This window comes from Bubalus bubalis, chromosome X, assembly GCF_019923935.1.
Source record: "Bubalus bubalis isolate 160015118507 breed Murrah chromosome X, NDDB_SH_1, whole genome shotgun sequence".
Classification (NCBI taxonomy): Eukaryota; Metazoa; Chordata; class Mammalia; order Artiodactyla; family Bovidae; genus Bubalus; species Bubalus bubalis.
The window spans coordinates 23,298,613-23,314,555 of record NC_059181.1 but is presented as its reverse complement, the minus strand read 5'-3'; the positions used below and the strand labels follow the sequence as shown (position 1 = coordinate 23,314,555).

Genomic DNA, 15,943 nt, shown 5'->3' with positions numbered 1-15,943 from the left:
GGGCCCAAGAATTTCTGACAAGTTCCCAGGGCTGTGGCACTGCTCTTTAGGAGAGCCACTACTGCGAGGCAATGAAAGTATCAAGACTGAACGGACAATCTCCTTCCCATATCACCTAGTATAGGTGGGAAAGAGACTTCTAAATGTATTGCAGGGGTTGGCCCTTTCAAGTAAAAAGGGTTGGTAGAGCCAAACTTGCAGCTTGAGGTATTTTGTGCTGCTAGGAGATCCAACCAATCCATCCTAAAGGAGATCAGTCCTGGGTGTTCTTTGGAAGGACTGATGCTAAAGCTGAAACTCCAATACTTTGGCCACCTCATGCGAAGAGTGGACTCATTGGAAAAGACCCTGATGCTGGGAGGGATTGGGGGCAGGAGGAGAAGGGGACGACAGAGGATGAGATGGCTGGATGGCATCACCGACTCGATGGACATGAGTTTGAGTGAACTCCGGGAGCTGGTGATGGACAGGAGGCCTGGCGTGCTGCGATTCATGGGGTCGCAAAGAGTCGGACACGACTGAGTGACTGAACTAAACTGAACTGAGGCGGGCAGATAAGGTAGGAATGCCCTTTTTCAGATGACCCAAGTATCACCAGAATTCCTGCATCACTGAAGTTCTCTTAAGTCTAGCAATGCCAAGTGATGTCACTCTGATTTGCAGGATCTATAACTACCAGACTATAAATATCTCCTGCAGAATCCATTTTGTTTTTCTTGTAAGGCTAGCTCTCTTTGCTAATTTGAAGAGTGATTAAAAACATAATAATAATGCCGCATTACATTACTATAGAACATTCTAATTCACAAAGTGTTTTCACGTGATATCTTATTTGCTCTCCCCAACTCTATGAAGGAGGCAGGGCAGGTATTCTTATCCCATCCTTTGGACTACTGGTTCTCTAGGTATGGCCCATGAACCTGCAGCATCAGCATCACCTACGATCTTGTTAGAAATGCAAATTTTGGTCCCAGCCAGACCTACTGAACCAGGTCTTGAGGGACCAATAATTTACACTTCCAACAAATTCTCAGGTGATGCTGAAGTTGGTGCTGCTGGTCCTTGACCATACTTGGATGAAAACCACTGCTGCTGCTGCTAAGTCGCTTCAGTTGTGTCTGACTCTGTGCGACCCCAGAGACGGCAGCCCACCAGGCTCCCCCGTCATTGGGATTCTCCAGGCAAGAACACTGGAGTGGGTTGCCATACTACTATCGATTAAAATGAAAGATTTAGAAGCCCAAGGATTTCTACCTAGATATTTTTCCTACCAGTACACCTGCTGCGTCCTTCCACCTTCCCACCCCTGCATCCTTCCAATCCCAGTTTTCCTGCTTGTGAGTTTGAGGCCCTGAACAGTTACTCTAAATTTCAGTTTTGTCACCAGTAAAATGGGGATAATAATAAGATCGACCTCTTTGGGTTGTTATGAAGATTAAACAAGATCTAGGTAAAGTACCTAGCACTGTGCTTGTGCTTAATAAATGCTAGCAATTACCAAGATTTTTTCCCCCTTACCCTATGGGCTTGTGGGATTTTTATCTCCCAGACCAGGGATCGAACCCCGGCCCTTGGCAGTGAGAGCAAGGAGTCCTAACCATTGCACCACAAGCAAATTCCAATATCATGATCTTTATTAAGTTCTTTCCTTTGGGTGTGTGTCTCCAGAAGGTCTTCCTAAAGTGGTGGTTATTCCTGGACGATTTAGACTTTAAGGCACATCATCTTTACCACCCCCATCTGGGATGTTTCTGTGATTGCCATGAGCATTTGGCTGAGGGCAGGGTGCCTAGGGAATGGGAGCAAAGGAAAGGTGCAAGGACGAGTGTATGGAAGGGCAGACAACAGCAAGACCTCCTTGAGGAAACTCAGAATAGCTGGGGAGGTTGAGGGAGAGAGAGTGGCTGAGGGAGGAAGCAATTGTGGAGGGCAGTCAGAAGTGGGAGGCAGGTTGTCAAAGACAATCTACCTCCTTCAAAGTTCCTCCCAGAGCAGCCCCAGGGGTAAATGCCAGGGCTACAGTGCCTCAGGGGATCTGCCAGTGCAGTCAAGGGGGTGAAAACTCAGGTGCTCGCAATAATGCCCTGATACGTCTCCGAGGCCAGCTGGCAATTGTGGGCACAAGGAGTTTGGACTCAAAAGTGGCTTTGTCTTCAGGGTGACTCCTATTTGGCAAAATTCTGACTACAGCACATCAAACACTCCTGTCAGGGACTTGGTCCTTTTTCAGTGGAGATCTGCTATGTTCTGTCTCGAGGCGTGCTGGGCATCTCAGGACGCGGTTTTTTCCTTATCTGGGTTGTGCAGCCGAGGTCCCCGGCCCAGAATGGTCCTAGACCTTTGCAACTGAATTAAACAGAAGAAACAAAAGCAGCAAGTTCGGGCCCTGTGGGCACGGCCGGCCAGCCAATGGGGCCCGGCCGCTCCCCGGCGGAGTGGTACTATGATGACAGTAGCCAACCAGCGCGCTCCATGCAAATAAGGTACTGTATCCCGCACCCGCCGCTCCAGTGCAGTCTGGTTGTTATAGTGATAAACTGAGGCCTTGCCTTTTGGTTTCTCGGAGGAGGAAAGGGGCGGGGGATTAGGGGGTAACCTCTTTCCCCCTGGAAAAGACAGAAGGGATGAAGAAGGGGGATGGGTGGGGAAGAGAAAAATACGTGACAAAGAAAACATTCGCTGCCTGGGAGGAGACTCTCAGAGGGTGTAGAGCTGGAGGAAGCATTCACTGGCCATGCCAGTACTTACCACTGATGCTGAGTCAGAAACAGGTATCCCAAAATCCCTTTCCAATGAGCCTCCCTCAGAAACCATGGAGGAAATAGAGCACACATGCCCACAGCCTCGACTGGTAAGTAAAGACAAAGGATGCAAATGTATGCGTGGCTATGGCACAAAAGAGTTCCTTCTGCGCACGCAGCCAGTGAGGAAAGCAATGCTTAGAGGATTTTCATGTAAATGAGAATGGAGCTACCGCCTAATCCTTCTCAGCTGTTTATACTTAGCTTCTATACCGGGCGCTGCTCTCAGCTTACAAAGCATTATTGTATTGGCTGGGTAGGAAGCGGGGCGCTTGGGCTATGCTGTTTTTGTGCCTTGGGAGGAGGGGATGGGCTTTTCTTCTTTTAGGTGTAGTCTCGTCTAAAGATAAAGCTCCTACGGTACAATTTTAAAATGGTATCCTCTCCACAAAGCTTGGGAAGTGTCCGTTGTTAAGTTCTAAATTCTAGCTAAGGAATGATTCTGTCCTCAACTAATTTCGGTGCCTAATGTCAATTTTGGAAAAACGAGAACGACATGGAAGCCAAACTTACCCGTTCGTTTGAAAATTTCAAAATACATGAGTGAAAGGGTCCCTCAGTATTGTGTTCAGAAATAATGTGCATCTTAAATGAATTGTGAACATTTCCGGAGCGTGCTGCTGAGGGTTTCTCTTCGGGTAGTGGGAACCGGGGACAGCTACATTTTCTTGGAAAGGGGCTGCATGCCTTTCATAATCAAAGTGTGGAAACAGCACTCAGAAGCTTCCTTGCATCTCAGTGAATGGTATCCCAAATTCCATCATCTTCTCTGCCACTGCTCATGATTCCTTTAAGTAAACGTGAAAGGTGGCTGGTTCTCAACCGCCTCAGCGTGTATCCTCCAGCAATCAAAAGCACCAAATGGGTAGTGGGTTTTGGGGTGGCCTGAAGTCTTGGTGAACTTGGCGAGACCTTTCTTAGAACCCTCAGATCCAAGGGACAGACTAGTTAGAGCTATCCTCTCTCTAGCGATAGCCCCCCCATCCCTGTGTTAAAAGTGCAATATCTTGATTGGTTGTGGAGTTTGACCCTGGGAAGAGTTTTTGTTTTTTTTGTTTTTAACAAAAAGGAGTTTGTGATGTAGTATTTTTGGTGAACTCCCAAAATGAGGAGATTCCCAAATGAGATTCCAAGGCTAGTCTATCCTGTAACTTACTTGTTAATGGTTACTAAGAGTTCAGAGGGAGATAGGACAAGTTTCTAAAACATGAAAACAAGTCACCTTAGAGCATAGTGGGCTTTTGTTCACTATGTTTCTATTTTTTTTTTAAGATCTATTTTCTTAGGACCCTTTACTACTAACTGCTCCCCAGCACTTAAGCTACTTAAGAACAGTATACATGATGTAGTACCTGTGTTCTCATGGGATACAAACCATCCCAATAAGTTTGTTACCAAGGGATTCCTTTGAACCACTAGACAAGTCTTGGTTAAGGCGTGTGCAAAACGACAAGAACAACAAACTGACCCTTAAATACTTGTTACAAGATCACCCAGAATATGTATTTTTAAACATTATACTCGATGTTCAAATTCTAATCACACACCTTCCTGACAGGTAAAGGGCAGGAGAGAAAGAGGGGGCATCCAGTTCCGGTTTGTGTCAGTGCCCACTTCTTTTCCTTCCTTTTCTGCCTTTTAGCTGTTCTGCTCCTTGGTTGCTTCTGCCTGAGAGGGTGGGCAGAGGAAATCAAAGGAAGGAAGAAAGTTCAAGTACTTTCCACTTTCCCTTGTGACAGCTCATCTGGGAGGTTAACTCACAAGATCCATGCAAAGCTGGCAGTGTTACGCCTCCACCTCCCCACCATTTTAGAAATGAAGAAACTGAGGTTCAGAGAGAGTAAGCAACTTCCCCAAAGTCACACTGCTTTGAAGGGCTGTAGAGCTGGGATCTGAACCCAGAACTCTACCTGCAAAGTGGAAGTTCTCCTCCGACACACCCTAAGTGAGGTACATTCTTCTCCTATCTTTTTGGCAGTTCTGGCTTGTATGTGTGTCTGTGTGTGTGTGCACGTGCATGTGAAGGATGTACAGAAGTTGAACTCTGAAAGTGATTACTTTGATAAAAGATTTTCCCTGTTGTCCATCATTATTGTGGTCTATAAAAAATTGGCTCTGCTTAAATAGGGGCTATTTACCAATTTGTAAACCGTTATTAAGTTTTGGAGGGAGAAGGCAATGGCACCCCACTCCAGTACTGTTGCCCGGAAAATCCCATGGACGGAGGAGCCTGGTAGGCTGCAGTCCATGGGGTCGCTAAGAGTCAGACATGACTGAGCGACTTTACTTTCACTTTCCACTTTCATGCACTGGAGAAGGAAATGGCAACCCACTCCAGTGTTCTTGCCTGGAGAATCCCATGGACGGAGAAGCCTGGTAGGCTGCAGTCCATGGGGTCGCACAGAGTCGGACACGACTGAAGCGACTTAGCAGCAGCAGCAGCAGCATTAAGTTTTGGAAGCACCTTTTATCAGCAAAATTTGCATTGTAGGGATATATTCTAAATTTAGGTTTACACTTAATAGCAAAGGCATATATTACCTACTTAATAACAAAGTTTGAAGAGAGTGGCAAGTGAAAATATTAAATTAGCATTTTTATGTTTTTTACTGGTTTCTATTGATCTTTAGCTTTGCTAATATCATCATATTTCAAAGTATATAAATTCTGTGTTTCTCCCAGTACCCAAACATGTCTTCCCTGATCAATTGTGGGTTCCTCAGAGTCTGACTGTTGAGTTGCTTGACTAGCTTTGGAAAGTGCATGGAAGACGTGAAAGATAACCCTTCAGAGGACAGGCTCCTTCCCCGACGTGTTACACACTTGAATTCATAAAGTTTAGAGGAAATAGGACTCAATAACAAAACATTATTTCAAAAAGAGAGTAGCATTTATCAGAGTGGTTGTGATTGTATTAGCTGAGGCACATACTGGTTCCCCAAACTCACTCTAACTTTACCTAGAGATACAGAAAAGGACATTTCTGGGTAAATAAAGGGCCATAAAGGTTTATTGCAGGTCCCAGAATGTGACTTAATGTCACCATCTATAGATACAAACTTTATTTAAATCTCAGCAATTGTGTAAAATGGCCTTTTTGTAATGAACTGTGTGTGTGATTGAGCCTGGCACTTGAGAAGGTATGTACAAGCATCTCTGTCTACATGTATTTATCTATATGTTATTATTATTATTTTAAAAAATTATTTATTTGGCTGCATTGGGTCTTACTGTGGTGTGCAGGATATTTCATTACAGTACACAGACTGTCGAGTTGCAGCACATGGGTTCTGGAGTGTGCAGGCTCAGTAGTTGTGGTACAGGGGCTTAGTTGCTCCACAGGATTTTGTTTTTGTTTAGTCCCTAAGTCCTTGGTGACTCCATGGATGTGGTATCTTAGTTTCCCAACCAGGGATCAAACCTGAGTCCCCCCCATTGCAAGGCGAATTCTTAACCACTGGACCACCAGGGAGGAGAAGGCAATGGCAACCCACTCCAGTACTCTTGCCTGTAAAATCCCATGCGTGGAGGAGCCTGGTAGGCTGCAGTCCATGGGGTTGTGAGGAGTCGGACACAACTGAGCGACTTCACTTTCACTTTTCACTTTCATGCATTGGAGAAGGAAATGGCAACCCACTCCAGTGTTCTTGCCTGGAGAATCCCAGGGACGGGGGAGCCTGGTGGGCTGCCGTCTATGGGGTCACACAGAGTCGGACATGACTGAAGTGACTTAGCAGCAGCAGGACCACCAGGGAAATCCTGTGTTTGAGTATATAATCTTTATAGTGAGGTTTGTTTATTGTGATGCGGGTTAATGCTGCCCACAGTGATTGAGTACCTACTACATGCTGAGCTCTGAGCCCTGTGGTACTCTGGAATCTAGAGATACTAGAGGTACTGTGAAATCTAGAGATCTAGATTGTGGAAGAGACCGGCACACAAACAGATTGGTTATATACAGATTGATAAGGACACAGCTGGCAAAGGGGTGTGTTCCCAGGTGCAGTAGGGACAGAAGGGAGACAGTGGGTAACTCCTTGACAGCGAGTATGTTTGCCAGGGGATTGTTGAGTAGAAACCTGTTTTGTCCTCACTATATCCCTGGTGTCTAATACAGAGCCTGGCACAGCCCTTTAAGGAAAGGGAGTGGAAAGTTGGCATACATAGATAGGACTTTAAAGTAATCTAAACTTTAGACCCTTGTAAGTAGCAAATTGATAAGGATATTGAAGATACAATGGAATCATGTTCAAGGGAGAACTTTTCTGGAAGGTTCAGTTCAGTTCAGTCGCTCAGTCGTGTCCGATTCTTTGCGACCCCATGAATCACAGCATGCCAGGTCTCCCTGTCCATCACCAACTCCCGGAGTTCACTCAAACTCATGTCCATCGAGTCGGTGATGCCATCCAGCCATCTCACCCTCTGTCGTCCCCTTCTTGTCCTGCCCCCAATCCCTCCCAGCATCAGGGTCTTTTCAAATGAGTCATCTCTTCGCATGAGATGGCCAAAGTATTGGAGTTTCAGCTTTAGCATGAGTCCTTCCAAAGAAATCCCAGGACTGATCTCCTTTAGGATGGACTGGTTGGACCTCCTTGCAGTCCAAGGGACTCTCAAGAGTCTTCTCCAACACCACAGTTCAAAAGCATCAATTCTTCAGCACTCAGCTTTCTTCACAGTCCAACTCTCACATCCATACATGACCACTGGAAAAACCATAGCCTTGACTAGACGGACCTTTGTTGGCAAAGTAATATCTCTGCTTTTCAATATGCTATCTAGGTTGGTCATAACTTTCCTTCCAAGGAGTAAGCATCTTTTAATTTCATGGCTGCAATCACCATCTGCAGTGATTTTGGAGCCCAAAAAAATAAAGTCTGACACTGTTTCCACTGTTTCCCCATCTATTTCCCATGAAGTGATAGGACCAGATGCCATGATCTTCGTTTTCTGAATGTTGAGCTTTAAGCCAACTTTTTCACTCTCCTCTTTCACTTTCATCAAGAGGCTTTTTAGTTCCTCTTCACTTTCTGCCATAAGGGTGGTGTCAGCTGCATATCTGAGGTTATTGATATTTCTCCCGGCAATCTTGATTCCAGCTTGTGCTTCTTCCAGTCCAGCATTTCTCATGATGTACTCTGCATATAAGTTAAATAAGCAGGGTGACAATATACAGCCTTGACGTACCCCTTTTCCTATTTGGAACCAGCCTGTTGTTCCATGTCCAGTTCTAACTGTTTCTGGAAGGTATAACTGTAGATTTTCCACCTGCCTTTCTTTCCATTGGAAGAAATTCTAGGAAAGATGAATAAACAGAATTAAATAACACTGATAAGGAAATTAGAAAAGAGATAGAAAATTACCTAGGTTTTATGATAGAGCTTATGTCTTAGGAATGTAATCTTTTATTTATTTTTATTTGGAGAATAATTGTTTTACAATTGTTGTCTTGGTTTCTGCTATACATCAACATGAGTCAGCCATAGAGATATACATATGCCCCCTCCCTCTTGAACCTCCCACCCACCTCCCACCCTATCCCACACCTTAAGAATGTAATCTTATTTCTACCCTTATTTTTTTTACTGTGGTGGCTCGGGTTTGAGATGTTTCTGAGAATTCTTTCTATTGTTATAGTCTTTATTCTTGGTCCTTGACTTATTTTTCACTCTTTGCTATTTTCTTTCTTAAACTTGATACCATGTGACTTACAAAGTGGACTGCCGAAAAGCGGAACCAAGTGGCCGTGGATAGGGTGTAACAGCCTTCTTTGGAGACCCAAACCCTGAGGGATGGGACTCCTCCTGTGTAGGGACTATGTCCTCCTAGGTCCCCAACCCTCAGTCAATGCCTCTTGGCAAATCCTCTGGGCCCAGGGAAAATGAAGTGTTAGTCGCTCAGTCGTGTCTTGTCTGACTCTTTGTGATCCCATGGGCTATAGTCTCTGTCCATGGGATTTCCTAAGCAAGAATACTGGAGTGGGCTGCCATTCCCTTCTCCAGGAATGTTCCCGACCCAGGTGTCCTACATTGCAGGCAGATTCTTTACCGGCTGAGCCACCAGGGAAGCCCAGATTTACCACTAGCTGCATGATTTTGGTCAGTTCTTTTCAACTAGACCCAGTCACCCTGAAAGCTGTCTCCTTTTGGTTAACGACCTTGGTCAAGTTCTTCTAGAAGTGCATTCTGCTGTTACAGAGAAGTTGTAATTCTAGCCTGCAAAATCAGTTCCATGAACATGGATGTTCCACAGATAACTGAGAAGGCCTTGGAAATAAAAAAGGGCTGGTTCTATATGCCACGTTGGCAGGAGTTCATTTTGGGCTTCACTTCACAGTGGAGCAGTGCCAAGAGACTGCTGTCTTGCAGAAGGTGCATTATGTCAGCTGGGATGTAGGGCGCTCCCCAGCTAGTGCTTGAAAAGATGACCAGATTTCCAGAGACATCCTCGGCTCCCTTTATGAGCCCCACCATGTCTTTAGCTACTCAGTCAGCATACATTTTAAAAGTGAGATACTTATTGTGCTAGGTCAGTGAAAATAAACAAACATGAGCTTCCTTGGGCATTTACTGTGGTCGGCTGGAATTCTGCCCAAGGCTATTATTAGACATCTTCCTGCTGGTCTCAGTTCAAATGCAACATCCATTTCTTACAGGTTGATAATAGTCAGGCATATTGAACATGGGGTCAATGAATTCGTTTCTCCTATTCTTTTACATTTATTCTTTCACTACCCCACCATTTGCCTAATGCTAAACTCCTTTTCTTGAGATGGTTGGATGGCATCACCGATTCAATGGACATGAGTTTGAGCAAACTCTGGGAGATAGTGAAGGACAGGGAAGCCTGGCATGCTGCAGTCAATGGGGTCACAGAGTCAGACGTGACTTAGTGACTGAACAACAACAAAACTCCTTTTGGAAGAAATTAATATAAATCAAATATTTGTTTTATTTTGATGTTTGAACGTATAGAAATGGAAATGGCATGAGGCAGTGAGGGGGATTTAAAGGATTCACTGACACAAGACTTTAGAAGGTAACCAAGAGAAACCTTAGTCCCTGACCAACACGATTCACAGTAAGCCAGCTGCTTAGAAATTTCCACCCACAACAACGCACCAGGTGCTATAGAGAGAAATGAAACAAGTAATCCACAGCCTGGAAGATCGTTTTCATTTAACAGGAGGCAGTAGTTTGGTGGATGGAAGCATGCCAGGACACTGAAATCCCTTAAGAGAGCTTTTTTTGTAAGTTTGGTTTTAATATATTGGGCTTTCTACAGACTTTAAGCTATATTTCATCCATTGAGCAAAAGTACTTCCCAGCAGGGAGTACTCCATTAACCTGATACCCAAGTTAAGACAAGTCCCTGCATTTGAAGAAAAGGTGCCACTTGGTGGTCCCAAGATGTTTGTGGACATGGAAAGGTTGGTCTTTTTTTAGGGGATCTTCAGCCCTCACTGTGAGTAGCATACTCCAGCTGCTAGAGTATCACTGCCTAATGGCGATACAATGTAATTTAAATTTTTCTAGTAGCCACAATTTAAAAAGTTATTTTAAAAGGTGAAATTAATTTCAATAGAATATTGAATTTAATTGGTACATAAAATATTACTATCCCTCTTTTTTTAGTGAGAAGAGTTTTTATTTTATTTCGTTTTGGCTGTGCTGGGTCTTTGTTGCTACATGTGGACTTTCTCTAGTTGCAGTGACCGGGGGCTACTCTTCATTGCGATGCACAAGCTTCTCATTGTGGTCACTTCTCTTGTTGCAGAGCACGGGCTCAGTAGTTGTGGCTCACAGCTTAGTAGTCCCTCGGTTTATGGGATTTGGGGCTTCCCTTGTGGCTCAGCTGGTAAAGAATCTGCCTGCAATGTGGGAGACCTGGACTCAGTTCCTGGGTTGGGAAGATCCCCTGGAGAAGGGAAAGGCTACCCACTCCAGTGTTCTGGCCTAGAGAATTACATGGACTGTATAGTCCATGGAGTCGCAAAAAGTCAGACACAACTGAGGGACTTTCACTTTCACTTTATGTGATTTTAGTTCCTGGACCAGGGATTGAACCTGTGTCCCCTGCATTGCCAGGCAGATTGTTTATCCACTGTGCCACCAGGGAAGTCTAATATTACCATTTCAAATATAATCATTATAAAGATAATTAATGGGATATTATAATATCTGCACTGCACAGCTTGTGGGATCCTAGTTCCCCAACCAGGGATCGAACCTGGGCCCCCAGCAGTGGAAGCATGGAATCCCAACCCTGGACCACCAGGGAACTCCCTTTATATTCTTCATACCAAGTCTGAAATCTTGTGTATCTATTACACTTACAACACGTTTCAGTTCAGACTAGCCAATTTCAAGTGCTTACTTGCCACATATTGCTTTAGAGGGAACTTGGATACCTGCCTAGGCCTGTGGAGGATGATCTCTGAGAAGCCACAATGACAAATAGATTTCATGTCACATAGCACATAACAGAAAAAAATCACCTTTTTGTTAGGCTATTGTAGCAATCTACATGAGAGTTAATAAGTTTGAAGTTAGAGGTGGGGTAGTGGGAAAGGATGCATATGGGAGACCTTGAGGTAAATGGGTTTTCCTGGTGGCTCAGTGGTAAAGAATCTGCCTGCCAATGCAGGAGATATGGGTTCGGTCCCTGAGTCAGGAAGATCTCCTGGAGAAGGGAATGGCAACCCACTGCAGCCAGTATTCTTGCCTGGGAAATCCTGTGGCCAGAGGAGCCTGGTAGGCTACAGTCATGGGGTTGCAGAAGAGTTGGACAGGACTGAGTGACTAAGTAACAACAAGGAGATAAATGCCCTAGGATCTGTAACTGAGTTTGAAGGTGAGGCAGTGTCAAAACTACTCAGTTTTCTGGCTGCAGTGAATGGGTGTCATGTGAGCACCCAGGAAGAGCAGGTTGTGAGAGTTATGTTGGGGATACCATGGGAACTTCCATTTGAAGGTGTCTAGTGAATGTTTGGTCTTGGAACTCAGAGTTCTGAGCTGAAGATGTTGATCTGGGAGACCTCAGTTTGAAGGAGATGAAAGTGAAATTGAGGTCATGAAATCGATGGGAGTGACAATGAATTGGACAGTTTCTGGACTGCTAAAAGAAGTGGATGAAAATGGTTAACTAGCAAGAGTGACTCAGTATAATCTACTACAGAGTAGTTCTGAAAAGCAACTGACCCTGAGCCATGCTATGAGGTTCTTGAAAGGAGTAAAATAGAAAAGCTATAATTAAAGCTATTAGAAAGCTCCTTATATCTGCCTGTCTCTACATGAAATCTGGTTAAATTACTCTACTCTATCCCAGAATCTTCCCAGGATGGAACGCTGAGGGACACCATTTAAAGAACCAGTAGAAGAAAGTTCACGAAAATAGGACAGATATTTCAAATATCTGGGAGATCAAGGGTGCCAAGGGCAGGATAAGTTCTGTGAAAGTAATATCCAATAGAACCCAATGCAACAGAGAGAGATCACATGAGATAATAAGCAAAAGTCTCCTTTGGATATAGGAAGAAGAGATCAGTGGTGATGTTTCAGTGACGTGTTGAAATCAGGGACCAGATAGGTTGAAGAGCATTTAGGGAAGTAGAAGCTTGACCAAGAGGAGAAACTTATAGAATGTATAGGACCCAACGGTGAATAAATCAGGGTTTAAGATTGAGAGAGGCTAGCTTTTCTCTTCTCTTGTTCCTTCCATACTTCTCTCCATTCAAGATGCAAAAGCTTCTGGTCAGTTCATTCTTTTAAATTGTTAATAATTGCACTTAAATATAAGTGAGAAACAGCCAGTGGGAGAAGGTGAAAGTGATGGGGAACACTGATGAAGGGAATATTAGACTGGAGAGGCTGGGATCCAGTGCACAAGTGGAAGAATTGGCTTCTGATTCTTCCAGTAAAGAGATATCTCTCCCACTGTGGTGATGAAGAAGCTAGTAAGGATGTTTTTGGTTAAGAATAAGTTATAAGGGGAAAAGGAATTTAAAGTTGAAAGCCTCCTTTCTTTGATAGCCTCTGTTTTCTCTATGAAGGTGGAAGCAAAGTCATAGTGACTTGGTTCGGTAGGTGCAGAAGTGTAACTATGGGATAGCCTGGAAAGTCTGTCCAACCCCAAAATGTTTCCTCTCCATAGGCCTCCAGGCTGTGGCTGGGGCGGTGGGGGAAGGTGGGAAGGCTGAGTGATGCCTGATGAGATGTGGTATCAATGAGCGGAAACCCTTCTGTTTCTTGACCTCTGGGGCTCCAGACCAACCCCCCAAATCAAGGCAGAGCCGTATCTGTAGTCTCATGGGTACCAGACTAGCCCACAGCAAAAGGGCTGGATGCTGGCGGGATAAGGAGGCTGCAGCTTAGTTTCTGCTTGCTGCAATCCACAGTCTGATTCTAACATCCGCTCTGCCATTGAATTAATTATTGTGTGAGCTTAAGCAAATCACTTCTCTCTGGACCTCAATTCTATCATCCACTATGAGTTGGATAGCTGATCTTTGGTTCACCTCAGTGTGCTGTTTGACCCGATGCTCATATCAACAATCAGGGCTACCCCACTCTTCACCTCCCATTGGTTTTATCCATTTACAGTAAAAACAAGTTGAATGACCTTATGGCAAGACACATTGTCAAAAGTATGCATAACAAATGTTCACAAAATACTTTGAAACTTTGTATTAATGTCGTACAAACCACTTTTGTTGTCTTCTGCTTTATTCTTCAGCAAGATGGGATGCGTTCTGAATCGTGTGTTGAATGTTCTAGTCATTTTCAAAGAAACCTGTGTTGAATCTCTTTTTAATGTGAACAATAGCCTTCTAATTTCTCTATTTCATAATACTGAAGTTCAAAATACTGGGTTTTCTTCGAGGCCAACAGTATGGCACTGAACTCTAGGGGCCTTCTTCAACTGCTGCTGCCCATCTAAGAACCGTGTTTGGGGTTCAAGTCCAACAGTGGGTCAGGCCATAGTCCTGTGATGACTCCTGCATCTTTCGCTGGTACCCACAGTAAGCTTCTCAGTGCCCCCTTTGTGAAATTAGGAAGACTTATTCTATCTCATCACTGGAGGCAGGATGTGATATAGGAACAAACTAAGTCATTGTAAGCTAGGCCTATTTTCTTCCGATGATCTCCCAGGTAATAGCCTTTACCTTGTGAGAATCTGATTATGCATTGCTGGTCTCAGACCATAGCATTATTGTCTTAACATTCCTACCTTTCTCTTTATCCCAGCGTGAACCGGGTTGTATGGGAGGCTGGGGAAGCTGACCCTGCTCAGGGAAAAAGAGACAGTTTAGCACTCAACAATCTTGAAGGCACACTTGAAAACACAGTGATTAGGAAATAAAGCAGCAAGCCCTGGTAGTGTGTGCCTGTGTAATACTGCATGGGGCCACACGGGGCCAGCCCACGGAGCACAACTGATTTCCATGTCATCTCCTCCCTCCTACCATAGTCTTTGACTTGGTGGTTTTTGTGTTCCACTCAGCAATTCATGCCAATGTGAAAGGATGCTGAAGGCTACTTAAACTGGCACTTAAGAAAAATAGCAACAACAATAATAGTAATAGGTTAATAGAAACATCATGAATGAGGTGTACAGCCCATTGCCGACCAAATGGTGTTGAAAGCTTGCCCCTGGTACTCACAGGCTTCTGTGCTTCATCTCTAGTGGCCTGAGTTTGTAGGCATAGTCACATAATACTAAATTCTATCGCACCTCCAGATTGTTTAGTTATAAGGTCATTGTTCTATGGTGGTTTCAAGGCTAGAGGTCTCACTCCTTTTCCTCCAGCACGTGGGGAGTGGAGTAACTGTTTATGGTGCTCACTGTGTTAGGTGCTGTGGCAGGTGCTTCATATGGATTCTCTTGTTTAACCGGGCTACAGACCTGTGAAATAAAAATGACTGCTCACCACATTATAAATAAGGAAACCAACCATTAAGTAATTCCCCAAAGATCAAACACCAACTGATAAAACTGAGATTTAAAATTTGGTTTGTCTTGACTTCTAAAGCCCCCTGTTGTCACTACACACTGTTCTCCCACGAAAATGAGTCGAGAACCACCTGCTCCAGCTCCCAGGGGATTCAGAAACAAGATGTGTTTGGATGCACTTTGAGAAGAGCCACATTTAGCTCTGTCATGTCACATTTTCTGCTTTTGGGACTAAGAGTAGAAACAGATCAGATGTCTAAGCTCTCTATAGTAAATTTAGAAATTCAAAATAAATGCATTTGACCCAGCACTTCTACTCTTAGAAAATTTGTACATATGGCCACCAAAGACTAGTATTATGATGTTCTTAGCAGCATTATTCATAATAACCCCAAAGTGGAAACTCCCCAAATGCCCAGCAGAAGTAGAATAAATAAATTGTAGCATATTCATACAATGTAATGCTACCTAGCAATGAGGATAAAGAATCTACAACCCCCTCAAAAACAGGGATGAATCTCACAAACTCAATATTGGATGAAAGAAGCCCAGACATGAAAGACTATACACTACCCAATTCCATTTCTATTAAATATTTTAAAAGTAGGCAAGCTAATCTCTGATGTTATTAATAGAAGTCGAGATAGTGGAAGGAGCACAGGATGGAGGCTGGCAGTGGATGGTTACTTGATCTGGGTGCTATGTGTATTCAGCTTGTGAAAGTTCACTAAGCTGCACCCTTAGGATATGTGCATATTTCTGTACGTATATTATTCTTTAAATCTAAGTATAAAGATAATCTGATCATCATAATAGGGGTAGAGTATGCCCTATTATGGTGATCAGACTATCTTTACACTTAGGCTACCACAGATTTCCCATTTCTAAATAATTCTGGTGATCTATTAGGCAACACTCTAGGGAATGGTATCAGAATCTATTGACAGTTACAGCTCTTGGCTGCTAACAGGGCTTCAGTGTGCTTGGTCCTTCCAAGAGTCAGTATGCTGCTGCTGCTGCTGCTAAGTCGCTTCAGTCGTGTCTGACTCTGTGCGACCCCATAGATGGCAGCCCACCAGGCTCCCCCGTCCCTGGGATTCTCCAGGCAAGAGCACTGGAGTGGGTTGCCATTTCCTTCTCCAATGCATGAAAGTGAAAAGGGAAAGTGAAGTCACTCAGTCGTGTCCAACTCT

At 44.1% G+C, this 15,943-nt stretch overlaps 1 protein-coding gene across 2 annotated transcripts in view; it reads left to right on the top strand.

The window, feature by feature from the left end:
- The window catches only part of PCYT1B (phosphate cytidylyltransferase 1B, choline), a 148,626-nt gene that overhangs the window by 23,151 nt on the left and 109,532 nt on the right, over nt 1-15,943 (top strand). The window contains exon 1 of one of the 2 annotated variants that reach the window (XM_025276003.3): nt 2,562-2,851. The exons of the other annotated variant lie outside the window; for it this stretch is intronic. Within the exon in view, the coding sequence (XP_025131788.1) occupies nt 2,735-2,851 (117 nt within the window). The 5' untranslated portion in view covers nt 2,562-2,734. Of the gene's footprint in view, nt 1-2,561; nt 2,852-15,943 lie in introns of those variants that run through there. 2 annotated transcript variants of the gene reach the window in all.